Raw genomic sequence first — 27,443 nt, 5'->3', positions numbered from 1 at the left:
TTTTAGTAAGAAGAATCACATTTAATGAGTTTCTTTCTTGCAATTTCAGATGCTCAAGTACAGCTGGTAGAAATTCAAACAGCCGTAAAGAACTGTGACAGACGGATACAAATAGTACTGCAGCTTAAAAATGATAAAAAACACCTGAAAAAAAGTCACACAACCCTCCCAAAAAAATTTACACTTTGAACCTAGGCCAGTTTTTGAAGATTCCCTTCTCCAAAGCTAGGATGAAGGAGGAAGAAGAGGGAGAAAGTGCAGATGACCTTCCAGCCACAAAGGTCTTGGCGCCAATTCACTGTGCCTGTGGTGGTATGCAAGGGGAGATCACCAAGTGCTGATTCTGTGACTGCCAAGAGACTCCTATGGAAATCCAGACCTCAGGCTAATACTGAACACAGAGTGGACCAACGAGCTGCATCAACAAAATAAAAACAAAACTCAAACTAAAAGAAATGGGAAAACCCCAAATAGCACAGATCCACATTTGTGAGGGGAGCAGAGGAAAGGGCAAGAAGGGAGGTCTATACAGTAAATAGTTGAATGGTTTATGTTACAGATGACTGGCAGTTTTAAAGAGTCTCTTCCCAGCTCCATTGCTGCTCCAACCCAGAAGGGAGAACTTAAAAGGGAGGAAGAAAAAGTAGGACATCATCATGGAGCATGCAGGATCAGAAGCAGCAGAGTGGGCATGCTCAAATAAGCCCCCGTCTCTTTTTGTAGTCCTCCAAGTTCAACGATCGCCGAGGGGCACCATCTTTTGCTGGAGGAGCCTTGGAGGTGATGGCCAGTGCCTTAGATTCTGTTGGGGACAAGAAAAGAGTAAGGACAAAACTACAGGCAAACTATAAATTTTTACTTGTTGTTTTTGCTGACAACTTCACCACAAAATCATGTTTGGACTCTCTAGTACACATCAGGTTAGAACTTCAGTTAATAATACAGACAGTATCGGGGAGCTTATATTCATAGATGCAGCACATGCAATTTTGACTCTGTATGTTAATCCAGAGACAGACAGTAAGCAGAAAAAGTCAAACGTTTTATCTATATCTACAACACACATTTTCATCAGTCTCCAGATTTTTCTGCTAAGCAAGGAGACTGCACAAAATAAGATGCCAAAATGGTGTTCTGTCTAAGGAAAACTGTGCTCCTCATCCTTCTCTCCTTCTGCTAAGCAAGCAAGGAGACAAAATAAGATGCCAAAATGGTGTTCTGTCTAAGGAAAACTGTGCTCCTCATCCTTCTCTCTTCAGTGTCTTTCAATGCCCAACCCTCATCTGCTTGCTTACTCTCAAGTTCGTAACTCTAACTGTTACACAAAGTCTCTTGTTCTTGAACTCCAGCCTCATTCTCTAACATCCAGAGTTTCCATATTGACCTAGTTATAACTCTAACTGTTACATGAAGTCTCTTGTTCTTGAACTCCTGCCTCATTCTCTAGTCTAACATCCAGAGTTTCCATATTGACCTAGTTTGGAAAAACTTCTCCTGCTCTTGCTTCTTGACACGATTTGTCTTTGTGCATTCTTACTCAATTATTGTCCTCCAAGAAACTGCAGATCTAATCCTTCAATTAATGAAAGAAATACTAAACCTTATGTGCCAAATTGCACTGGTATACTCCTCCCATGCTTTCCTACCACTGGAAAACAACTTTATAGGACAAAAGAAAATAGCCTCAAATTGTACTAGGGAGGTTTAGACTGGATATTAGGAGAAATTTCTGTACCAAGAGGGTTGTCAAGCATTGGAACAAGCTGCTCAGGGAAGTGGTTAAGTCACCATCCTTGGAGGTATTTAAAAGATGTGTAGCTGTGGCACATGGGAACCTGGTTTAGTGGTGGATTTGTGAATGCTGAGTTAATGGTTGGACTTAATAATCTTGAGGGTCTTTTTCAATCAAAATGATCCTATGATACACAATTGTTCTTGTCACACATCTCCTGCTGTCAAAGTAAAGATAACAAGGAGGAAGAGCCAGCAAGTTTGTGTCTATTATCTTCACTCACTGGTCAATGTTTTCGTTCCCCTAAAATTTAGCTTTAATACCATCTGCAATGTCTACGTTAAGAGAACAGCAACTTGGTAAAGCAGCACATTCAAAATCGAGTAAAAACACCTTATCCCCACAGCGTGTGCACAGAGGACAGAACAGAACACACAGAACAGACACACAGCTTATCTGTCATTGAAAGTTATTAGACAAATTAACAAAGTAAGCATCAAGGTAGCTGCCAACACTTAAATACAACACCCGTCTTTTCCCCAAAGATTATGCACGATTATTATAGATAATATAGACTGGAAGAGCATATTAAAGCCCACTCATTTTCTTCTTCTCTCCCTAGGCTTCAAAACAATGATATGGGGACATACAGGCTTTTAGTCTAACACAGTCTGGTTGTTCTTGTTTTCTCAATGAATGGCACTATCACATATCCCCTCCTCCTCAGTTCAAGATACTTGCCCAGATGGTAAACAGAGTCCTGACTCCCATTTTCAAAAGCCCACAAAAAAATTTTGAAAAAATTATTCTGGAAGAAGTAAGTTCTATCAAACTGGGCTGGACAATCACATCTCGAAACTCAGATGGAACACCTACCTGAACTGGGAACCTGAAGATCAATCTTTACATCAAAGTCATGCACTTTGAAAAGATCTTCTGAGAGGTCACTAGCTGATTTAGAGTTCACATCTTTATCTTTTCCTTGACCCTGAAATGAAAACTACAGGTAAGTCTCCAAACCTTATCTGGCCATACAAACAGAGAAAAATGTTTTTTCCCCTCTTCTGTCATAAACATACCTAGTGTAGCTTGCATACTGCTAGAGCAACTTAAATTTCCTTTTCCAATAACCAAGAAACTATTGCTTTTTTATGATAAAGGTCTACAGGATACCCTGTTCTAGAATTGAAGCACGGACACCTGCTATTACTCACAAGCTTCACAGAGCAAAAGGGCAAGGAACATAACAGAGACCAATAGAAACTTACCTTATTTATGTCCTTTGGAGCATCTGGTAACACACCAGATCCGTATTTTGCATTTAGCTGGGCAAGGATGGCAGCTTGGACAGCAGGATCTCTGGACTGCAAGGGTGAAATATTAGGCAAAAATAAAAAAAAAATACTGCATTTAAATTTGTAAAAGGTAGAACTACATTTTGTTAAAACAGTGTTCATATCCATGAATCTAAAATCGTAAGAGACTGTATATGCATTCACCCAACTTTCAGAATCTCAGAAGGCTACTGAAATCATCCTGACATTATCTGACAATAACAAACTAAAAATCATGTTCAGAAAAAAAACCAGAAATACATTTCCTGATTATATGGTTTGTTTCTGTGACTACTCTTAATGCTACTGTAATATGTATTTGCTTTCAGCTTACAGTTCTGCCTGAAACACAGACAAGAAGACTATAGAAGACTATTTTCTTTACCTAATAGTTCTCTAGCATAATAAAGCTACTCAGTTACAATTCTTTTCTAATAAAGAAGTTTTTCAGAAATATTTCATTCAAACCCTGCAATAGAATTTCTCTTTTATTTCCTTGCTGGTTTGTGGAGATTGATGAAAGCCAACCTGAGCACTTGGTTTTTTAGGTACCTACTTATCAGAACCACATACTCTTCCAAAACAGACCTCAACAAGGCCAGATTACTGAGAAGGAGGAGATCACCTTGTCACTCATCACGGAGTAACATCATTACTCATTATATACAGAGGGACTGCAGGAGAAGGTTTTGCCACAGTATCACGAGGGAGGCTTTTGTTTAACTACTTCAGCCATCACAGGCCCAAAATGTTTGTTCTGCTCTCACCTTAAACTGATCTTTTAGGAAACTTTCAGCTAATTAAAAGTGAAACTCACACCTAAAGCAAACTGTCTTCCCAGAGTTAACTGAATCTGAATAATTTGACATAGATGAACTCATGACAGAAGTCTCGATGATCATGGTTGCTTTTGCAGTACATACCCACATCACTTATGTCCTTCACACTTTGCATTAAAAAAGAAGAGGGACCAGGATGTCACTCAGCTGTATCTCACACTGGCATTCAGGGCGTTAATAGCATATGGCACAGTTGGGAATTTTTGTTCCTACATTCTGCATTACATTGGTTTCTGCTTCTCAACAAATTTTCTCAACTGAACTTAAGTCTTACACTCACATTAGACACTATTGTGGGCTTGCACTGCCGCCTAGTAAAGGGGTCCATTTGTTGGTTTTTCATGCTGTGACTTTCAGCCTGGAGAAGAAATAGCACACAGTTTTGCAGAGTTTGCTACTTGTACTCTTTTAAATCCTCCCACAGCCCCCCATCCATGCAATTACTCATCTGCTATATACAATACCAAGATCAGAGAAAAACCAGCAACAACATTACAAATTAGAAAGATGTTAATGCACCCATCGTCCTGTGCTTCACAAGACAAAACTGTCCTTATTGCATGCAAGAACAGAAAATAGGCACACAACTCTCAGGACGGTTAATGCTTAAGCATTTGTTAACAAGCTTAACTCTTCCTTAATAAAAATGTAACCACAAAGCACTGAATATCTCCTTCACTGTTTATTATCTGAAGTCTTCTTTATGAAGAGACTTCTTTTCTTTCCCATATAACAAGCATTAAGTGACTCTTATAGTGACTAATCTGCCAATAACTGAATTGAGCAAAAGGATAAAGCAATGTGCTTTCAAATCATGTCATTTGCCTATATGAAAGATTTTGCAGATCATTTAAAAAAATTAGTGACTTTGCCATGCAATTATCCCTCTTTGCATCATTTCATCTCTACTTGTAGAAAAGTATTAATTCAGCACTATTTACCACAAGAGCCTTCTCAGACTCAACGATATTCCACTCTCTATTTCTCTGGTTGATGTAACTGCAGAATGGAAAAAAAAGGAGGGTGGGGGAAAGAAAAAAAAGTGACTGTCATTTATTAGTCCCTACACAGCAAAACAGCTGAAAGCATTCTTGCAGCTTCATCCTGACCACAAATTACTCTTATTGCAATGCAACTGCCCCCTGGGGTATATAGAAAAGAGTTTACATTTTTGACAGTTTTAACTGCATGAAGATACAAGAAAGTGAAGATAGACAAGCACTAATAGAGCCATTACAATACACATTAACACACTGTACAGGAAAAAAGAAACAAAATCCTGCAGTTAATTTGTTAATGCATTAGTTTCTCTTTTTTAGATATTGTTTGATACTATTTAAGAAAGAAAATTCCCAATATCTGCTTCTTACCTGATTGCAGAAATGTTTTTTGTTCGTTGACGATCCAGGGCCTCTGCTCTCTCTTCAAGTTCATTAAGCTGATCTTGAATCTGCTTGGCCTTATCTTGGTCCCCCAAATCCTCAGCCATAGCCTTTAACCAAACAGGAACTCATTAGGCACTACTCTCTACCCAGAATTACTCAGAGAGACAACGGATATATCCACGAATCAGTCAGCCAACCCTACTCCAGTCATGAATGTTCTTCCCTGCATGGTAAGAGTACAGCAAAGAGCTACACTTTCCTTACAGCTCAAGGCAAAACTGGATTTCTTATTCTGAGGAACTCTGAAAACCCTTGCAGTAAGGAGGATGTAGGAACACCAGTACAGCACGGGGAGGACAGGTCAGTTAGATGACTTAAGTTACAAGTTTTATTAAAATTTAACATGCCCATTTAGCACGTCAGGAAAAGAATTATTGCCACAACTGCCAGCTGCCATTTACTTCAGGGAGCGGAGAGTCCCCTGAGGCACGACAACAGCTTATTGTGCCACCTGGTGACAACGAAAGCAACTGCACTCGCTGTGACGGGAACATAATAACTTACATGTTCATGTGTAGTAAAATAGTGACCAGAAAAATACAGTTACACTAAGGAACCAAGAAATGTATATTAATACAAACTCTTGGGTTTTACTGTATATGAAGCCTTAATGTCTCGAGAAAGACAGACAAATTTTCGTTCTATTCGTGCAGTCCTATCTTCAGAAATACTTAAGACTGCTCCTTTTCTTCACTTCTTGGCTTTGGCTTTTATGCAGTTAGGTCTACTTGTTCCAGGAAGACTACAGGTAAAACCAGTTTGTGGCAAGTAAACCTTTCAGCCACTTCTTTTTTTTCAATAGAAATTACCAGGAATAAAGTGACAATTCAGTTACCCCTGAGTAAAAAATGTAACCCAACTTCTGGTTTTACTACCTTAAAATAAGAAGAGAAAATCAACTTTCAAACATTATTACGAGGTACCCTAAAAACAAAACCAAACAAAACCAAACAAAAAAAAAAACAACAACAAAATGGACCCAAAAAATACCCAAAAAGAAAAAACAAGAACTAAGAAAAAAGGAAAAGTTTCTGAGGCAGACCAGGTTAAGACCTTGTTTAACGACACAAGAAGAGACAGCTAAAATTGTTGGCAATTGCCCCTAAAAAAAAAAAAAAAAGGGGTGTAATAGCTGACTGGATTCTGAGTATTCTGATCCCAGCAATGAACTTTGAGAACCACCTTCCCACTGCACAGTTGAAGTTGAGCCTACTGATGACTACTGCCAACCCAGATGAGCTCCTGTTCTTTGAAATCAAAGACTGCATTAAGCTTGCAGACATCATCTCATCTCTCACCTTCTCCTTTAATAGCTGAGTTTTCTTCATGGCATAATTTGGAGGTGCTTTTCTGAACCTTTCCTTCTCTTTCACAATCTGTAAGATGCAGAGGAAAAAACATGAATATGCAAATATGAAATCTCTATTTCAGAACTTGGACATTAGAAGCAACAGATGAGTATCACCTAAGAAATTTATTTATTGCCACTGAATTTGACATATGGTTCCATTTTTCAGTTAGTGCCTTTGGTAATGAGTTACAGCTCCATTCTCCTCACCACCTATAAAAGCCTGATGCTAATCACCTTTGGTCAGTACTAAGGAAGTACAGAACTGCAAAATCTATGATAAATGCAACTACCATGATGCTGTCCAGTTTTTCAGAACTTGAGAACTAAGTTGCCATACTCAGGAGTTCAGAGATATGCAACCAAGAGGAGATAACAGGGCACCAAGTTACTCTATCCAGTTAAGAAACTTCCTTTTGAGCCCTTTATTTCCTTCTTGGAAAACAAATACCACGATCATTTTGCTTTGTAACTGCTACTGCATGAATTACTGCCGCTTTTAAGCACTGACACAGCTTCACTATAATGCACCATTTACCTCTTCAATGTCCTGATCATTGAACTTGTAGTTGAGGGCTTCTTTGATGGACACTTCCTTCTTGTTTATCTCGTCTAGTGTGGGTAGCTGCATCCCAGCAGAGAACATCTAAACACAAGACAGAGTTACTTTCCACTTAAAGCATGCTTGGTAGAAGGCTGCTAAGAAGAAACTGAAGTCTAACAAACTTACTGCTTCCTTCCACTTCATAAATTCACTTTCAGTAAATTCCTGATTTGAGACAAACTCCAAGCGAAACACACGTGAATCATTGCCATGCCTGCAACAATAAAATGCAAAACATCCTCTTGTGATGGTGTAAAGTGGTGACATTGGATCTGTATGTGTAATCTGATTAAAGAAGTCCAAAAATAAACCACATGTCAACATAAACACAACACCCTGCATGAAATTTTTGGGGTATTTTATAATTTCCACTATGCACAAGGAGGAAAAAAAACCCAAATAAACCCAACCCAAACATTCCAGCATTAAGTAGCGTGACAAGGCTTGGTCTACTTTTCAGTTCTCACCTCCAAATCCCACACAGACCATTATTTGCTATGAAAAGGACACTGATTTATGAACTAAAGAGGATTCCTTTAGTATCTCACCGCAACTGTAGGCCTTTGTTTGTCCGTGTGCCACCGAGCTGGTAAACCTTTGCAGTCTCTACTACACCAGTTATTTCAGCAACCTGTATCACAGAGTAAAATATATAAGAAGGATGCAAGAGTGGTTTAGGGGTTTTTTTCATGTTCCTGGATTGTATCTGGCATATTCAAGCCTTTTCATTAGAAATAAAAAACCTTAACCTAGTTAACAATTCTAAAATCAGATCAAGGAAAGCAAGATTCTTCAGTACATATTATCAGGTACTGAATGAGTTGCTTCATACATAATTTTTGAGTTAATAAATGATTCCATCTGAATACCTGATGCAGTTTTTCCATCTTCTCCGCTCTGCCTTCCTGCCCAAATAATGTACACTTTCCAGCCTTTCCTGTTTCCTTCTCAAATAATGCTGGTTTGGGTTAACATATGTTTCAAATGAAATACACTACTGCTGCTCAGATACTAAACACAACCCTTCTGGGGACCATTTTAAGGCAATTTTAGAGACTATTATTGTATCCTATGATTACAGCAATGAAACACAAAAACAAACTGTGTTCTCCATACAGTCTCTTCTGAAGGCACAGGGGTTTACTAGAAACTTTGTAAAAGAAGAGTCAAGACCACACAATATCTTGAGAACAGTCCTAGAAATAAGGAATGAATCTTATTCAGCCTTACTTGGTCTAAGCAGAGTCTGGAACTCTAGTTTGCAATACAAATGGTAAGACAGCATGAACCAAAAGTGGAAGATCAGGCTTTTTTAGTGCTCTCTCTCACTAAATTTATGTCCTCCCCTAGGTGGTCACACAGATTTATTTATTCTTAAACTGGTCTCCTCCACCTCTTTGGCAGCAATTACATATTCTGGTTATAAGCAATCTTTTTTTATCAGTCAAACAGTCACCGGTACCTGAGACCTGATAAGCTGCACATATTTTGCTCCAGCACACAGAAAGAACCAAATCCCTCGGAGCTGAACTCACCCGGTAAACAGGTTTACTGTTGTGATTGCCGATGCCAATACGCACGAAGCAGCCAGTGACTGTCTTGGCAAAGAAGGGCATGTGACACCAGCGCTCCAGCTTGTGCCGCGACAACCGTACCCGGTTCAGTTCTTCAGGCAAGGACACCGGCTGGGACTTGGGAGGAATTTCTTCTTTCCTGATTTGGGAAAGGTGAGAGGGAATAAAGAAAAAAGTAGAGATGTAATCAAAACCCAGAAAGAGGGTCCTGAGTAAGGTGCAGCATGAGCAGCTCACTTAATTTAAATTACCAGTAAAAGGAATGATTCATCATGCACTAGTTGACTGTAGATGTGTGAATTTAGCATTGATAAGAAAGGCTTAATGTGAAATCCTAGACTTATTAAACACTGCCCCTCCTACCAGAAAGCAGAAAGACACACACCAAGGCAGTTACAGACTAAAGCTTTAAGATAAGCCAGCACATGTATCTGCCCAGATATATGCCAGTTCTGCAGCGGCTGAACTGCAGGACTAAACAAATCAGTACACAACAGTGTAATTTGGGCTAAACCTGACAGCAGGGAACTGAAGTTGCAAACTCACCCAAGGTAAACAACAACCGTGATATAGTGCCAAGGACTCAAATCTGAGCAATGCAATTTTGCCAAGAGGCAAAAACACTTTAGAGACACTGAACTGCCCCAAAGAATCCTCTAAAATTGCATGTGTCTACCAAAAGTAGATCTCTATTTTTGAACATACTTACAAGTAATCATAGCCCAGTGTTTACTACTTACTCTTCCTCTTCATCAGAGGATGACGATCTGGATGAGCGATCACTTTTCTCACTAGACTTATCATCCTCCTCCTCCTCTTCATCATCAGAGTATACTTCACTAGTTTTTAATGGCTGTTTTTTTGCAAGCAATTCAGCTGGGTGAAGGACAAAGAACAAGGAAAAGCTATAAATATTTTATAAAATGCTTCCCTATAAGAGCTGAACCTTAATTGCTTTAAAAAAATCCAAGAGGCAGACAGGTATTAATTTTACACTAGATACAGGTGGCACATGTTCAAATCCACTAGTAAGCAGTACACTTCATTGACTTCTCTCTTTGCATGTACATGATGTATTTAAAATCATCCTAAACCTCAGTTGTACTTAATTTCTGTCTCCCAACTTGACTGCACATAATAATTCAAGATGGGTGTAACAACTGGATATACAAGAAAAAAACTATTATGATCAGAAAACTCATTGTTATTTTATAAGGAAAAATAAAAAACCCTCCAGTTTGGAGAAGATCACAATAAAATCCAGTAGAGAAAAAAATATGTGTCAAAAGTCAGTGGCAAGATGGACAAGATGATGTGCCAGTGACGAAACAAGCAAATGTAGACAGGGTATCACAAGTACAATAGGTAGGAATTTGAATGATTCAGAGATTAAAAACCTGAATCCAAGTGACCAATTCAGACACATAAATTAAACCTAAGAGGCATTCAGTGGACTGCAATGAAAGTTCTGTTTTTAGGCCACTCCAGGGAGGGGTAGGGGTTAGGAATACTCTGTCAGTGGTAAATTGCCAAGTATCACCCTAGGTGGTCACGTTGGGCAAGGACCAAGGAAAGCACAGACATGGAATTCATTCACTCCAAGGTGTAGGACTGTCACATTAATTTGAAACAGGAAGTAGTACTTTCAGAAAGCTGCAATAATGCCTCAAAAACTGTAGCAATATCCTTTCATACCTGTTCTGTTCTTCCTTTTCTCTCTTTCTGCTTTTAGCTCCTCCATTGCCTGAGATTTCTTGTCTAGCTTTTCATCCCGCTTTGATCTCCGCTCTTTGTTATGTGACATGACCTAAAAACACGTACAGAAAATCTCTCAACACCATAAACCCGTAAGTTGAAAAGCATCAAAACAAAAATTTGTTTGCATACTTTGAAATTTTTTCAAATAGAAATTACTAACTTACTCCTTTTTTTAATCAGTTTTTTTCAGTTCATTTTTTATGGAAGCTAGAAAGGGAAATCAATCTGGAGCATATTTCTTTATTCTGCTTCATATCAAAAATAATGAACATATTTATAGTTCAACACTTCTGCCACCAAGTCTTAGTCTCAAAATTCCTCCTTTAAGTTAAAAAAGGACTAGAGAAATAACACAGAAGTAATTCAGCAAATAACATGTAATGAGGAAAAACTGGATGAATAGTCTTCTCATTTGCTGCTTCTGCAAGGCCAAATCAAAGCACTAGTTTCCATTTAGTAGCAAAGAAAAAAGTTATGTTAAAAAATACTTAAAGCAGAAAAAGTTGACTGTAAAATCTGCAAGATAGATCCAAATCTTAAATGTTTAAAGTCCTCCTGTGTTTTCCATTTCTAACAGGTCTATCTCTATAGAGAAAGCAGTCTCTAAAATAAGCATAAAAGACAGTCATTTCAGCTAAGTTGAAGTAATTTCTGAAGGCACTGTAAAAAGAACTCTAAATAAGATCCTTTTACACATGCATATATGTATTTGCATGTACACTTTGTGAAATAAATGGACTATTAAAGTATACACACATGTACATATATGGAGTTGAGGGAGTAGGGAAATGTGATTCATTCCATTCAACATGTGCCTAAGGGAAAACTCTCACCCAATTTGATTTTAGGTGTTAAACATCTGTTTCACTAGAAAATAACACAATGAATTGTCAGCTGAAGATGCTCTCTTCCATTGAACAAAACAATGGGCAACAAAAAGTGTAAACAACCAACTAGTTCTTAGATGGCTGAAGTTCAGCAAGATCAATCTCATCCCACTCCGGGAGCCTACCTGCCCTGACTCTATATAATGGCAGGATCTTCACTATTTGAAACCACAGTTCAGTTACAGAGGCCTGGCCTCAAAAACCAGTGTTGTCCTCTTTTTACTGGAGGTAGAAAAACTACAAAACTATTTCTGCTCCTCCTGGCATTCAAGGTTTTCGTTGACATCCCTGCCAGAGGAAACTAAGCATCTTTGCCACTGCATGTATGTGCAGGCAAAATAATTAGTATGACAGCTGAGCAGTTTTTGGTCTGCTCTCTCAAACTTTTCAAGATGAGCATGTACGGAATGTTTCCGACTGAACTACAGAAGTTTAGCTAAAGAAGTTTGATAAAAGGTTGCTCTCCTTTTCTCATGTGGGAGGGCTATCATAGCAACTGCAGACACAGCTGCAACTTTGTATTTTTCATTAAAGTAGTATCAGTGCACCCTTCAATAGGCCAAAGATGTTAATGAAATTAAATTAACTGGAAAAACTGAAGATAGCTTGAGCATATACATTAACTAAATTCTGATCTGCTTCCTACACTGTTTGACATTAAGGGAAAACATCAGGGGTAGAGAGGCCATATCCTATTTCCTTTCTCCAAGGGAAAAGGGCTTATTACCAAGAACAGTTTCATTTCCTACCTGGGATTCCTGGATCTGTGTGAGTTTTTTCTTCTCCTGCTCTTCCTCTTGCTTTTTCTTTTTCTCTTTCTTTTCTTTCTTTTTTGCTGTTTTTAGTTTTTTCTTGATTTCAAATCTAGTAGAAGTTATTGGAACAAAAAGAATGTATGAAAGAATGCTCTTCCTGAGAGAGCAAAAGAATTGCTCAGATGCTATCACAATTGCTATTAGGCTGAAAGTAACACTTCAACTGCTTGTTGCTTGTCCCTTTTATGTTTCCTGTCCCCTATTCCCATCCTCTCCCTTCCCCAAGAAAATATAGTGAAGAAAAGCTGATCACACCAAGTGCAGTCCTACAGAGAACTAACCTAAAGGGTTGATGAGACCATGTAGAAATTACTATTCCACAGAAATATGTCCTTACTCCATCTTCCTCTTTGCCAGTGCAGTGATCATTGCATGCTGCCTCCAACTCTAAAATCATATGGCTATTTCACATAATTTGAACCTAAATAGTTAAAGATTTTTTTTCTTTAAAGCCACTATCATGCTAATTTTTTCATGCTTAAACTTCACCTTTCTACTGGCACTGGTCTGTATGACTGCAACGTTTCAAGCCCTCCTTCAGCAGCTGAATTCTCATTAGACAGTTTCTGCAGAATAATTTAGGCACTTTCATGTCTACCTTCATGAAATATATCACCCTGATGTCTTATTTTTAGCCACTGAAGTCAGAAGAGTAGTAATTTCAAGGGAACAGACCCGATACCGAGATTCCACTGCACCCTGGACTGGTCATTGCTTTAGTAAAGTGTGCATATGGACATACACAAGAAAAAAAAATATCTTCCAAAAACTGAAATTCAAAATGTGTTAGCCAAATGCACAGTCCATTCCTCTTCAGTCCTTTACACCTGGATTTTGTAAACAACAAACTGAAGTCAAATGAGCTTTATGCCTTTAACATGAAGCATGACACACAAGGCACAGGCATTATATCAGATGCAATGTCTGCTGTAATCCAAATGAACTCACAGCATGATGTGCATACAAAGAGCTTTTGAAAGATTCAACTTATCATAAATGACTACCCCACTACCCCCTTAGTTCTAACTGCCAAGACTTTACACAGACAGCACAAATTCATTTAAGATTAAATCAGTAACTCAAGCTTTGACTATTTAGCTTGTTTGTATCAGGCATTCTCCAGCATTCATTCTAAAACAGAGACATTCAGTTACCATGAAATAGAGAGTAAAATTTGAAAGATATGATGTCCTACATGATCTAAATCCAAATTTACAATCATTCTGATCCCTTTGAGGAGAGCAGCAGACCACATCAGATTTTGAATGTGGTGTTAAAATCAAGGCAGGCAGGCAGTGCTCTAGCTATGGTTTGGACAAACACAGTTTGGCAGTCGCTTGTATTGACATGATTTACTCAACAGATGTCAGTTCTCTAGGGAAATTTCTCAGCAAGTGAGAAAAGAGAAGGCACTAAAGAAGAAAGAAACTCGAGAAACCTTGTCCCATACATGCCAAATCCTTTCAATTAAGACACATGGGAAGTAAAATACCTTTACTACAAAGAAGCTGCCTGGACAGTGTAACAGCTACAGACAAACAACAAAACAACAGTACATAAGGTAGAAATCCACAAAAGATTCCATGAAAAGGACATATCCAACACCACTCCTCATTATTTCAGTATCTCTACCTTCTATTAGGGCCCAAAGCAGTTTTACACCCACATACAGGCAACCCTTACACTGATCTGTGTTTCACCATGGTTTTCTGAAAAATTGCAGAAACTCATGTACACCTTATGCTTTGTTTGCCTTTTTCCAAAGCATCAGCACATGACAGTTAATACAAAAAATATGAAGAAAAAGCAGGCCTTCTGACTGTCTGGCATCTAACCTATGGGGCAGTAACATAACTACAAGGGTAGCTGATAGAACCATGCATATTCAACAGCTGAGAAACTTTTAGATACTGTCTCCTACAAGAAAATGCAGAACTCCCACTGTGTGCTTCTTAACTACTACAGGGACAGTTTAGTTACAAAAAATATACAATCAAGCTTAACTCACTTAACAGTGCTGAATGCTTGGACCTTAAACAAGAGAGCACAGTCAGAATACTCCCCATGCAGCCTTTAAGAATTTGCTACCAAATATCAACAGATATAAAATTCACCTTCTCTTCAGCACTTCTCTCTTCTCTATCCGGTTAAACAGTTCCTGCTCTCTCTCCTTTTCCGTCATTTGTTCCAGTCGAGCTCGGTCTTCTTCATCACCCATCAGGTCTTCTCCATAGCCATCATGGAACTCCTCATCTTCAGATGAAGAATCTGAATCTGAGCTAGATGAGGAGCTGTTGCTTTCTGAGTCAGAGACTTCTCCTAAATCAAAAATATAAGGTCGTGAGATTCAGGTGGGACAAAGCCCAGTCACTTCATTATAGTGTATTAGCAAGGGATAACATGAATTAATTTTATACTTATCTTCCACTATACCAAAAACATACATATAATGAAATTAAAGGCCAGCTTGAAATTACCATAATATATGTATGCTAAAAAAAGTTATAAAATGAGTGGTACCATATTTGAATACAAACTGGGTTATAATTAAAAATTCTCAGTATAACAAACAAATTTAAAAGGCCTTTTAACAATGTGTTGCAGTCTTTAAGTTAGACTTCTATGCCTATATGCTTATGTCCCTGACAAGCTGCTTATACAGCCGTGAACTTGTGTGCACACATCTCAAACACCATGGTCAACCACCACGGAACTGCACATTAACCACCTCATTACAGCAACATGAAGGACCAAAATTAGTCATGTGAAGACCGCAACACTCTGAATTGCTACACCAGGAGATGAAGTTGAAAACAATATCCTCAGGGCTGGCAATGCCCTGACACTATCCCAGCTAGACAGGGGTTTAGGGAACAGCTGACTCCCCTAAAGTATTGGGTAATACCATTTTTAAACTTGATCCAAGTCCAGGCCCTTTGATTATCTCACCTAATTGACTAAATTATACTGAATTACGAAAGCAGGCCACTAGGATTCCTTCTTTCACTTCCATTCTGGTATTAGTATTTCTGGAAATTTCCAGTTTTGCAAGCTCACTGTGAAAACCCTTGATTTGTAACACTGGTATATACAGGTGCACTCACTCCATGCCTTTGTCTGTATCTGCTGTGCTTGATACACTTAAAACTGTAAGCTCCTTCATATACTTTTTTAAACTTCCTTTTTTAGTATCAATGGAAATTGCAAGTAAGCACCTGCAAACCTTCATGGACATGATGAAAACAGAAGACAGGAAGTCTGCCCAGCATTGAAATGTACTCAATATTCATGTAAAAAAATTCTGGCAAAGTTATAGAATGATTTTTCTTTCTTCTTTTCTTCTTCTGTGCAAGAATTCCAATTCAGAGCAAATGCATAAAAGATAAGCTCCTATTTGCATCACAAATACTATGTACCTTTCCCTTTGTTATCACAAGAAGTTTGGGATGGGAAAATACGTCAATGAGAATCAAAAATGCTACCCACATGGGTAGGTAGGACATGCTAGAAGGAAGCAAAGAATTTTCCAGGAGAAAGTCAAGCAATGAAATGTCATTCATTCTTCAGCTGAAATAGCATTTAGTTTGCAGTTGTAATGGAGTGCTCACAGCAATGCTACACTGTATTACTTTAAGCCACAGTAAATGTAAAAGTTACCCTGACCGTAAGTTACACAACTAAAAATCTTTGAAGACAGTCTTCAACATCACCATGCAACATTTCTCTTCGGGGTACACAACAGGTAAGTTCACTTGGAATCACTCTAACTAAGTGCACATCTATTATCTTACCCTCTTCAGGCGCCGAGCTCTCAGCCGAGCTGTCTTTATCCGAGCTGCCAGAAGAGGCAGCTTTGTTCATCTGTCTCTTCATGGCTCCTTTCTTCTCTGCCTTACCCGCTTTTCCCTTTTTTTTGTTTTTAGAACCTCCAACAGTCCACTGCAAGGAAGGAACGAAGAAAGAGATCATGAGACACAAACACCACTCTCTTCTACCTTCTCTAGAACACTGGAGTAAAACCAGCTGGGAAATAGCCCAATATCTGACAACAACAAAAAAAATCATACAAGTGTAAAGAAGAGAAAAAAAAGGGAAGGCAATAGGAAACTTATCACATAAATGAGAGCCTTTTACAAGGTTTTTGGGAGTAGAGTGTTGTGTGGTTGATTGAAATTTTTCCTTTGAAAAAAACCCAAGTTTTAACAGTTGGTAGGTAACTGCTTTTAAAAGATAAAGAATACTTCAAAGTTGGCAATATCTGCCAAGCAAGGAGGTATTGAAAATATTTCCCTAAGAAAACAATTTTTTAAAAATGTGTCCAATATGTTTGTAAAGATTAGCTTCAGTTTACTATTAAACAGAAGCAACTGATGTTTTTCCAGAACTAGTTTAACCAGGAGCAGATTCTACATTTCATAAAGGACACCAGTTATACACGACAGCCTTTTCAAGATCTCGGTTTTACCAAAAATACAGTGTCTGTATTTCTATGCAACAAGCTAACAGTGATAGCATAGATGCAGGTGGTGGCACTACCCACTACGTACACGAAGTAGAATCAAATCAGATCACAGAAGTTAGGCAAAAAAAAAGAAGAAATACAGTATCAAGTCCTAATTTTAATTTTCTTTTAATGTCATATTTTCAGTTAACTCAGACCACAGTTTCCAAGTTCAGGACTTACACCCCCAGACATACACCAGACATACAGCCGTTTTAAATCCCAAAGTCCCAGAAGAAATAGTATTTACCTTACAGTGTGATTTCTTAATAGAATTTTTACATTGCTGCAACTACCTGGGTAAAGCCAGAAGGGAATAGAAGCAATAAAGATTGCCCATGTGTTACTTAAAGACATTACAGTATTTTGTACTTCACCACCTCCTTCTAGAAATTCTTACCCTCAGGCTTTATACACACACACACACAAATCTTCTTAATACCTGTATATTATTCTCATCTTTCATGCACATCACCATCTGGTTGAACATGCAGTCTTAAAAAACCAGTCATAATGCAAGTGAGCAAATACAACTATGCATAACTGAGGTCTTGCACTGAAAACTACTCTAAGTGAGAAAAAAAACCACCTTAGATTTGACCTCAAACCCATACAAACTTCAGGCTTCTTATCCAATCACTATCCTGGGGGATAAATCAAGTCTATCTCTGCAGACAGTCATCATTCCATCAAATTTGATAAATTGTTCTGCCTGATAACACACCATCCTCAGAGAACCCCTCAGAGAAGGTGTTGAATTACTCTAGATGAAACTCAAGCTACTACCTAATCTAACAATACCTGAACAAATACCTTTGGAATTTCCCAGGTTTTGATTACTGTCACACCCAACCTTGTACTTTCCATATTACCAAATGCTTCAGCACGTACTTCAGGCACCATTCAAGTCTCTGTCAGAGAGAGTATTCAAGTCTCTGTCAAGGCAAAAGCTGGTTTTGTTTTGTTCCTGAGGTAAAAGTACAGTGGTGAGCCTTGCAATTCATACGCTATGCAGGTACCCCAGTCTGTTATGGTCTGTAGGGCAGGTGAGAAGCTGCACAGAAAGCTTCTGACTTTATACCAGCCTGAGCTTGTACTGAAGTTTTTACTGGCTTCAGCATTAAAGTTTTACTTGTTCAGTGTTACAATATTGCTGTCTAGTATTATTTCTGGGTACTATGCTCATATAAATCAGTAAAGAACAAGCTTGCACTTTGTCTAAATTTACTCAAATCTCAGCATTAGGGAATCATCTCCCAGGTGAACAGAAAAGTGTGTTTTTGCTATTTGCCCAAACACTCACCTACCACCAGCATACCAGAGAAGACACAACAGCAAGAAAAGTGAAACTCAGTGTTTAGCAGTGATGCAGAGGTGCCTCCCTCCCAGAGCTCTGCCACTTCTTTTCAGTGTTCTAATGCTGAATTATACCTCATGTCAGCATGCTGCACAGCAAGGAAGCAGCACACAGAAAGCCACAGTAGACAGCACAGTTATATCAAGACCTTGAGAGGTCATGCTGAGATGAAAGAAGCTATGATCAGATAAAAACCAGCAGGACTTCAGTGAATAAAATGTTTAATAGCTGTACATACGCGTGTTACATATCACTGTTTTCAGCTTTTAACTCACTAGTAGAATTGTGGAGAAAACCTGTGACCAGGAAGATAGGACTGAAAAGAAACCTATGTGACAAACACTTGGAAAAAAAACCCAAAACAAACCAACAACCAAAAAAAGGAAAAACCTCACAAAGAAACACCAAACAAAAACATCCCCACCCAAACAACAAAAATCGCAAACTCACACAAACAAACAAGGACAACAACAACAAAAAAAAAGACCAAAAAACCTCAAAGCAAAAACAGAAGAAAACCCCACAAACAAAAAGCCACACCACCAAAACCAAAAACCACCCAAACAAACCAACAGAGGACAAGGTAATTAAAAAATCTGCTCTCTCATCTAGGAAAGTGTGCTTTGGTTTCTATTTCACCCTGGAGATAACACTTCATCTCACTGCTGTTCATTCAAGTGACCTCTATGTCCACCTTCCAATTTCAGTACTGTCACAAAGCCAAATTCTTACCCAACTCAGTTGCTTCTAGGCTTATTCAGTTACCTCAATCTCTCATGAATGCCTGGTTATTCCCAGAACAACTACACAACAAAACAAGACACGATAAGACAAGACAAGAGTTAGGACAAATGTTGGACCACTCAAAACAAGGACACAGCACAAGACTCCAAGGTTCACAAATTGCTCTGCATCTGGATGCTGCTGCAGTTGTCAGCTGGACACTCAATGACCTATCTGCACTGCTCAGAAAGAGTGACCATATGAATTTCTTCTTGCAACAGAGGAGGACACTAGTTGTGTCTAGGAGGGAGAGGGAAGGAAATACTGGAAAACCAAAGTCTTGAGTCCCTTCCTCATGCTCCAGCACACCAGTAGAAATCAAAAATGTTCACATGCAACATCGAGTAAAAATGTACTTAGTTATAGTCAGAAACATTTCTTTGCTCTTTTTCCCTTATTCCAAACAACAATCACTTTCCAAAATCTGTCCTCTACTGCTGCTTCTCCAGGTCCCCTCTTCCACGCTGCAGTCAGGCAGCCCCAGGCAATGCCTCTCACATGCCTCCCATGGCTGTATGGCCTCCTGGGAACAGCCCCTCTATTCACCACTGCCGCCTCGGCCACCATCTGGAACCTTCCATGGTTCCAGACACAGCAAGTTCATAAACCCGTGCACAAGTGTACTGCAACATGGCTTTCTGCTCATTGTTTAGCACTACCAAACAACAGAGCTTTATGGCTCTCTCACAAGAAGTAGCCAGAAGAGCCTTTTGAAATTTCCTCTTGCTGCCAAGGTTCACAGCGCTAATAGCTTGCATGTTTCCTTCAAGAAACAGTTGGACATGATGATTCTAAAGGTCCTTGTCAATTTAAATAATTCTTTGACTCTAAGAAGTCCAAATTAAGCCACAGTAACCAGAATGGACTTAGGGAAAAAAAAGCCCAACTCATCACATTAGAAATTACCTAGATTTATAAGTCAGCTTCTAAAAAAACAATTACACAAAGTGATTTAAGAAAATAATTTATAGCTCAGCAAACGTGGAACATATTTCCAGTAGGGAGATTAAATGAGATTGTGGAGAAGAAAAAAGGAAAAAACCTATACCTGAAGTGAGCTTAGAGTGCAGAACTGTTTTACTGCTCAGGTAGTTGCTGTTTCCTTCTATTCAATAGTTCTGTTTCCTTCTACACAGTTTCTAAATGCATTACACACTGAGATTTTGATTTGCAAATAGGTGTTCTCCCAGCTTTTTTTTGACCCCCTATCAAGCCAGAGATGCACAAGTAAGGTTGCCAGCCTGTCTTCCATATCCTTCCCTTCTGCCACATCCAATGGCTTCATAAGCAAAATGCAAACTACAAGCCACAAGATCAAAGCAAAATAGGTCCCTTACCAATGTGTTCTTTTCCAAGGCCAGATGAACTTCAGTTGTCCTGTTGTCATTGCATTTCAGCGCACCAAGCTAGGTAACATCAGCTCAGCTTACAAATTTTCATGAATTCATACAGGAAAAAAATAAGGCAGTCCACCAGGCAAGCCATGAAACTACAGTTTCAGCCTATCTGAACTCAACAGCAGGAAGCACAGACATGAAAATAAGGCAGCAATTACTGTCTTCAGGCTTTCTCAAAGCTTGGAAAACTCTACAGACAGCACTCCAAGAGCTTCAAGGAGGAAAATGCTCTCTACCACTACTTTTAAAACGAAATAGTAAATAAAAAGCCCCTGTTATTCATCCTGTCTTTCAGGATCTACACCTGTCATGTGAACACCTCAAACACTTTCATCATGACAACAGCCTAGCAATCAGAAAACTTCAAGAACTATTTTAGACACAGAGAGGAAACTCTAGGTACGAACACCAAAATGGAAATAAGCAAATAAAGAAAACACCTTTGGAAGCCACAGAAGAGGCTTTCCCAGGAACTAGGTGAAGAAGGCTTCATGGGCTAGAGTACCACCAGACACCTGATATACTTTTTTCATTCAAGTACAGCTCCAAGAAGCTCCCAGAAATCAAATCCCAAGAAGTTATCTCCATGCTATTTAGCTTGCAATTTAAAGAAGTTAGTTACAGACTAAATTTTATACCAATTTTGTCCACAGCTTACTGACATTACTCCTTTGGATATGCCAGCCTTCATACAATTTGCTTGTGCTATTCAGATTTGCACTTGCCCTGTATTTGGAGAGGAGGAAGCAACACCACCTCTCTTACTTGAGAAAAGCTTTACTGTTGCACCCATTAATGGCTGAAGGAAACTGTCTCCAGGAAAAGTCTCAGTTACAAAGCACACAGTCTATAAGCTGTGTATAAGAAGATTAAACCATGGCCTGCTTCAAATTTCCTAAGCTTGAAAAATATGTGTGGCAAAGGCCTCATAGTACTGGAGAACCCACTCATTTTTGAAGGTTTAATTAAGCAGTATTATAAAATAAAAGAGCACAGGAAAAGTCAACATTCAGTACTGTAATTTCTACAAACCCATAAAAAGACATCGCCAAAACAGAAAGAACACATGCAGTGTTCTGTTCATCTGTGCTTTGCTGGAGTGCCCTAACTGAAGTGCAGTAAGGAGATACAAAGAGGCATAAAACCCTCTAGGCTGTCACTTGAAACCAATCTCCTCACTAGCTACATGACTACAGCTCACCTCCTCCTCTGTCCCATAGCTCTTGACAAGATCCTCAGTTATACAGCTCCCTAACAACTTAGCACATTTGTAGAAAAAGGTATAAAGAGATAATCCTCACTAAACTCCAGAACAGTACTCAGCACTCATTATATAAGTTTTCTAGTTCTGGAAGGATATTCTGTCCTTATCCTGTAGGTGTTGAAAGGCAGAACTGAGCCCTTCCTGACATTAGAATGAGTGCAATTGTCAAGAGAAACAAACAGGAGCTCCTGTAGCATTGTGGATTTCTGTCTAATCAACACTAATGTCAGTGAAGTTGTTGCAGAAGTCATCCACTCTTCTCACACAATAGAATGAATTATCTTACTGTAAGCAAAGATGCTTAAAAGGAAAAGCAAGAGCCCAGAATTAACCTGCTGCAACTGAGGAACATCATCCACCTAATGTCCTCAATCAGTAACAAGAACACTTTGTGAACTCACAAACCTCTGGCATGGTAGCCCCAGCAGTAACCTGGCTAGCACCAAACTGGTTACATGCAGAAAGCTACCAGTTTAACATGGTGAGCTCTTGAGCAGACATGGTCACACACCACATAAAGGAGCCATCTGTGTCCAGATTAGTACATCTCTTTGCAAAGGTAGCTCTCCTCATTACAAAGCCCTGCAGTCACTGAACTCGCAGTCATCTCTCTCTGAACAAAAGACTATAGTAATTCAGTCAAGAATGTCCCACCAGAAGACATTTCAGAGCATCCCTCCTATTTCATTGCTTGCAACTCACTTTCGGTCTGGTGGCTAGGAAATTTGATTCAGACCACAGAGGTGGTTACAGAAGTGTTACAGAACTCAGCATCCGCGTGAGAAGCACATTCTCACTGAACACATAAATGTAACATTAAAGATGTAGTGACATCCTTTGGGCACTATTGTATAGATGCAGCATGATTTGTACCTGCTGTTATTCAGTAATTCCAAAATGTTTTTCTCTCCCCTATGCCCCACAAATTTTTCTCCCTCTAAAAGAAAGCAGCATGCTGCATTATGCTCTGCAATAGAGTTAGGCTTCTTTCCTGTACATGCAACACAGTGCCAATCTTGGAACATTTAGTGCTTTCCAGGAATCACAAAGGACATGCACACTGAAAAGCCTCTGTGGAAACACATGGGTATGATTAGGCACGTTTGTCCAGGGCAACAATTTCTATGCTTTTGCCTCAAGGTCTCCACCTTGCAGGAAGTCCAATAATATAAATTCAACGTTTAGACCCCCCCCATTCTAATTCCCAAGCCTGAACAAACTTCAAACCAACCACAAGAATACTTATTAAAACCTGAGTTATTCAGCAGAACTAGTGTAGTCAAGCCCAGGGACACACAGAACAGAATGACTGGCAGAAGCAGAACTGTTGTAAGCCAGCCACTCATCCTGCTGTGACAAGCAGCAGTTCAGAATGCATATTTCAGGCACAGGAATAGAAGCAAGTGTCCTAATTACCTCTTCTCTAAATCTTTCTCCTCTTGCTGCATGGAGGTCAGAAAGAACATAGTATCAATTTGAAAGGAGATGCAGATTAGAAAGAGTATCAAACACGCTAGGTGCAACAGTAGCACTGCTGATCACAAAGGTCTGTGCAAATTTGTGAAGAGGTATTGTCACATTCTACGCATAATAAAAAGGCAGACCTTACTTATTAGACAAGTTAAAATTCTGACAGCTTTCAGAGATAAACACAGAATGGAAAGCTTTATCATCCACATGCTCTCCACACCCAAGTCTACTTTTTCCAGACAAGCTTGTCTCCACATAACTTAGAATAAATAAACTGTGAGCCAGCAGATCTGAACACACACCGTGACAGACTGAGTAGTTCCCCAATATGAAACCTAATATATCTAGGTTGTTCACAATTTTGTCTGTCTCTATTCCTCTAATGTATATTAGACATACAAGAAGCAGGCTTTTTAAGAAAATGATTGATTTGGAACAGAGTTCCAAGCATATTTATTTTAAAAATGCCTCAGAAAGAAAATTAAACTGTATATTCTTCACACTTATTGGAAGAACTCTGCTACACTAACAAATGCTTTATAGTTTATCACTGGCCTACCCTGTTAGTCTGCAAGTTGCCACAATGGATAATCTGTTACTGTTACTTTAGAAGAAAAAAAAATACAAAAACCCACACCAAACACCTCCCTGTCAAATGTTTAAGAATAGGTGGAATAAATGACCTCACCGTAATTTGCAGAAAGTGTGCAAAAATACTTGTAAGCTTTCCAGAAATTGCTTTTACTCAAATACCTGTGTAACATTTGTCAGTGCCTGTTTTAATAGGGTTTTTTTTTCATTTTCTTTTCTAGATGCACAGGCTTTTAACCAGCTCTAGACTGTAGTACCAAGAACAAATACTAAAAAACAGAACCAGCAGATAAGCACTGTTATACAAGAAATTGAGAAACCTTAGAACAAAGTCATGCTGAACTCTTTCTTGTCTCTTTCTTCAAAGATGTAAATCAAAGCACACCCTGTTGCATATCCAAATGGCCAGACAGCTAATTCACAGCACAGTTCTTGGAGAATAAAAGTAGCTAAGTAGAACAGTTTTACTACCTGTAAAATATACTATCTGCCTTGACCCTTCTCTTAGGAAGGAAGCTCCATTCAAAAGGTGAAAATCTCACTCCCTGAATTCACAGTCCAGCTTTAGTAGCTTCACTCCTACTTCAGCAGTAAGCACAACACAGGACAAACACTGGTTTAAAGCAGGCAGCTCTCCACACCATATGAACATGGGATTAAACTGGCAATCATCTTTTCTGTATACAGACTATTTTGTATACAATTAGAATTCAAATATATTCATTTAAAAAAAAATTCTCTGGCCTTAATGGGTGTCCATCAGTCTCCATCACTGACAGCCAGTCCCATCTTACGAAGTCAGCAGGTTAAATACACTGTATGATAAATACACTTTCACTGCTTAGGAATGCTCAGACAACCCACAGCAATGTCACTGATAACATGATAAAGTCACCTCATCATCGCTGTCTGATGTCTCAGAGTCCGAAGATGCTGTAGGTTTGCTCACAGGTGGCTCCTTTTCTTCAGAGTCACTGCGTTTCCGTTTGGCCAATGACAGGAGCTCCTGGTGTAAAAACACACACAATTATTTCAAAGTGGCAAAATTAGTTGTAACAATCCAGGTCAGTGCACACACAGGCTCTCTGCAATATCTGAGCACATTTCAGCAGCACGGTTATTGCCACCTACTAAGGAACAAGTCTACTTATGTTTGATAAATACACAGTTTTAATACAGGATGCTACAAAAGGATTTTAAAGATAACAAGTTATAAAAGGTAACTATTAGTACCATTACTTTCTTGGCATAAACAACGTAAGACAAATTACTTTCAGAGTCATGTCCAGATCTGTCTTATTTGGATTGGGTAATAATTCAAAACCACCCTAACTACACCATGAAGCATCAGCCTGAAAAAGCCAAATACCAGCAGATAGCAGCTTCTTTTCCTAAACAACAGAAATGTTTGCAATTATACTCTTTAAAGGGGAAATGCTTTAGGCATCACTTTTACATCGTGGTTGGTAATATTTAGTTAAATTCCTTTTCACTGCTGGTACATGCCCCAGAATGCACTTAAAGCTTAGGACAGACACAGAGCAGGTATCGAGCTCAAAGTCTGTGAAACTCACTAGAGCTGTTCTGCTCAAAAGGAAACACTTTCACAGGCAACACACACCCACATAAAGAACTACATGGCTCTCAAATACTCTCATCATCTGCTGTTCATCACTTGTTCAGGTGACACAAGCAGTAGCACAAAACAAACATTTTTGAAGCTGTGCTACTGTCTTTGTGTTCCAGGACACAGAATCTATGCTCAGAAACATTACTCAGGGGATAATGAGTCTTAGCTGTGTGTAGAAATACAGCCACACCAACTTCTGCAGTCTTGGGAAGTTGATGCTGGATTGGTTTCCATTAGTTTCATAACTGGAAGATTATCTCAACAAATTGATTACAATTTACTACCTCAAATGAGAACATAAACACTGCAGAAGCTGATCGTCTGCCTACTAACCAAGAAACTTTTCATTAGTTCATTAGTATTGGCATTTTACCAACCGTTCTCTAAAGAAGCCCGGCAACATCAACACAGCACATTTGTACAGTCAAAAGATCTCTGGAAGCTCCTGAAGAAGCTTCAGCAGTGCTTCTCTTTGGGAAACTCTTGAAGAGAAGCACCACTTTAAAGCCATATTCTTTTTTTTTTCTTTCTACATTTGTTCTCTATTTTCCACGATACTATATTTAAAAGGCTGGTAGCCATTTGATTCGACAAGCCTAGATTGCCACAGGAAGCTGTCAAACATTTAATCAGTATTTAACATTTAAGTCAGTATTCTCTCATTTCAAAAACATGGCTTCCCTGCTACCTGATCTTCATCTTTGCACACACCTCCCTGCTGTCACAGTTACTACAAACAGCTCAGTGGAGGGGGAAGCACCTACTCCTCAGGTACAGCTGCAGATGCCTGCTGCCACTGAGGGATGGAACAGATGCAGATCCACGTGGTTACTCCTACCACCATCACTCCGATTGTCTGACTATGCTAGAGCTACTCCAGCTCCCATTTTCAAGTTCTAAAACTCTCAAACTGATACACTAGCAGCGAGATGTTGGCAGTGCTAAGGACTCTGGAGCTATGCAAGACCAACCACAGCAGCTCCAGTGTATTTGTTTTAACAGAGGATCTGATCTGATCTTTCTGAAGCCCCAATCTGCAAAAGTATTTCTGTGTGTTTGGGAAGGCTTTTTATTGCAACATAGCAACAGCTTCTATATTAAAAACTCTGAAGGTCCAGCAAATAAATTACATCAGACATGTCGGCTTCAGCATATTCAACCCGCCAAACTTCTCCCCGGACCAAGTACTGCCATACATGCTCCAACACACTTCACCTACAATGTCTTTATTTACCATTGGAATCACACCATCAATACCTGCTACACCAAAAGAGGAATCTTTGAAAGCAGCCTGCTCCACAGGGGGAGACATCCCTTTTGCAACCCCGACACGTTTGAACTCACACCACAGCCCCGGGAGATGCTCCGATGACAAAAAAATAAACACTACCCCTTCTTACATCTACAGGCTGGTTTCCCACCAACAGAGCTCCCCAGCACAGTCACCAAGATTGAGAGGGTCGCATTAAACACGCATTAACACTTCGGGAGCCTGCCTGCCCCGAGGAGAGGCAGGGACCTGACACGCTCTTCTCCCGGCGTACCAAAGTAGCATGGAAAAGTTGCCCAGCCCTTTGGGCCTCTTTCCCCACTACTCGAGGCGAGGAGACCGCTGGCAGCCGGGCCTCGCTAACCCCTCCTCAGGGCCAGACCGCCCGGAGCATCGCCCCGGAGCATCCACCGCCCCTCCGTCCCGCCGGCGCCGAGCACCGGGCCCGCTGCAAAGAGCCCCCGCCAACGCGGGCCTCCTGCCAGGGGCGGGCCGGGACCCGCCGGAGGGACGCGGGCTCTCCGCACGGCGGCCGCGGGGCCCCATCGGGCTGAGGAGGGCGAGAGCGGCGCGGGACCACCGGCGGGAGCGAGGGAGGGATGGCGGCGCCGAGCCTCGCGCGGGCCGGCGATCCCAGGCCCCGCGTTCGGGCCGGGCCTGCCCGCGCACCTGGTCCAGGTTCTCCTCGCTGCCGCTGTCCTCGGTGTCGGAGTCGATAAGGACACGGCCTTTCCGTTTCTTCACCATGGCGGAGCCGGCGGTGCCCCCTCCCCGCCCCGGCGGCGGCGGCGGCGGTGGCGGCCTGGGCGGCGGGCCGGGTCCCGGCGGCGGCCCCGAGCAGGAG

At 40.0% G+C, this 27,443-nt stretch overlaps 1 protein-coding gene across 1 annotated transcript; it reads right to left on the bottom strand.

Annotated features, from left to right (window-relative positions):
• On the bottom strand, positions 1-27,432 carry RTF1 (RTF1 homolog, Paf1/RNA polymerase II complex component). Its single transcript, XM_041401824.1, has 18 exons — positions 27,269-27,432; positions 24,595-24,705; positions 16,128-16,275; positions 14,451-14,655; positions 12,271-12,385; positions 10,572-10,683; positions 9,617-9,752; positions 8,838-9,015; positions 7,851-7,933; positions 7,429-7,516; positions 7,237-7,344; positions 6,649-6,726; positions 5,276-5,397; positions 4,847-4,904; positions 4,186-4,263; positions 3,001-3,096; positions 2,609-2,720; positions 1-802 (listed from the first exon to the last, which is right to left on the bottom strand). The coding sequence occupies exons 1-18, from the start codon at positions 27,344-27,346 to the stop codon at positions 696-698; spliced, it is 2,013 nt and encodes a 670-aa protein (XP_041257758.1). The 5' UTR covers positions 27,347-27,432; the 3' UTR covers positions 1-695.
• Between the last annotated feature and the right edge of the window lie 11 nt (positions 27,433-27,443).

This window comes from Onychostruthus taczanowskii, unplaced genomic scaffold (genome assembly GCF_017590055.1).
Source record: "Onychostruthus taczanowskii isolate IOZ18803 unplaced genomic scaffold, ASM1759005v1 scaffold1, whole genome shotgun sequence".
Classification (NCBI taxonomy): Eukaryota; Metazoa; Chordata; class Aves; order Passeriformes; family Passeridae; genus Onychostruthus; species Onychostruthus taczanowskii.
The sequence above is the reverse complement of the archived record's forward strand: the minus strand, read 5'-3'. Positions and strand labels throughout refer to the sequence as shown.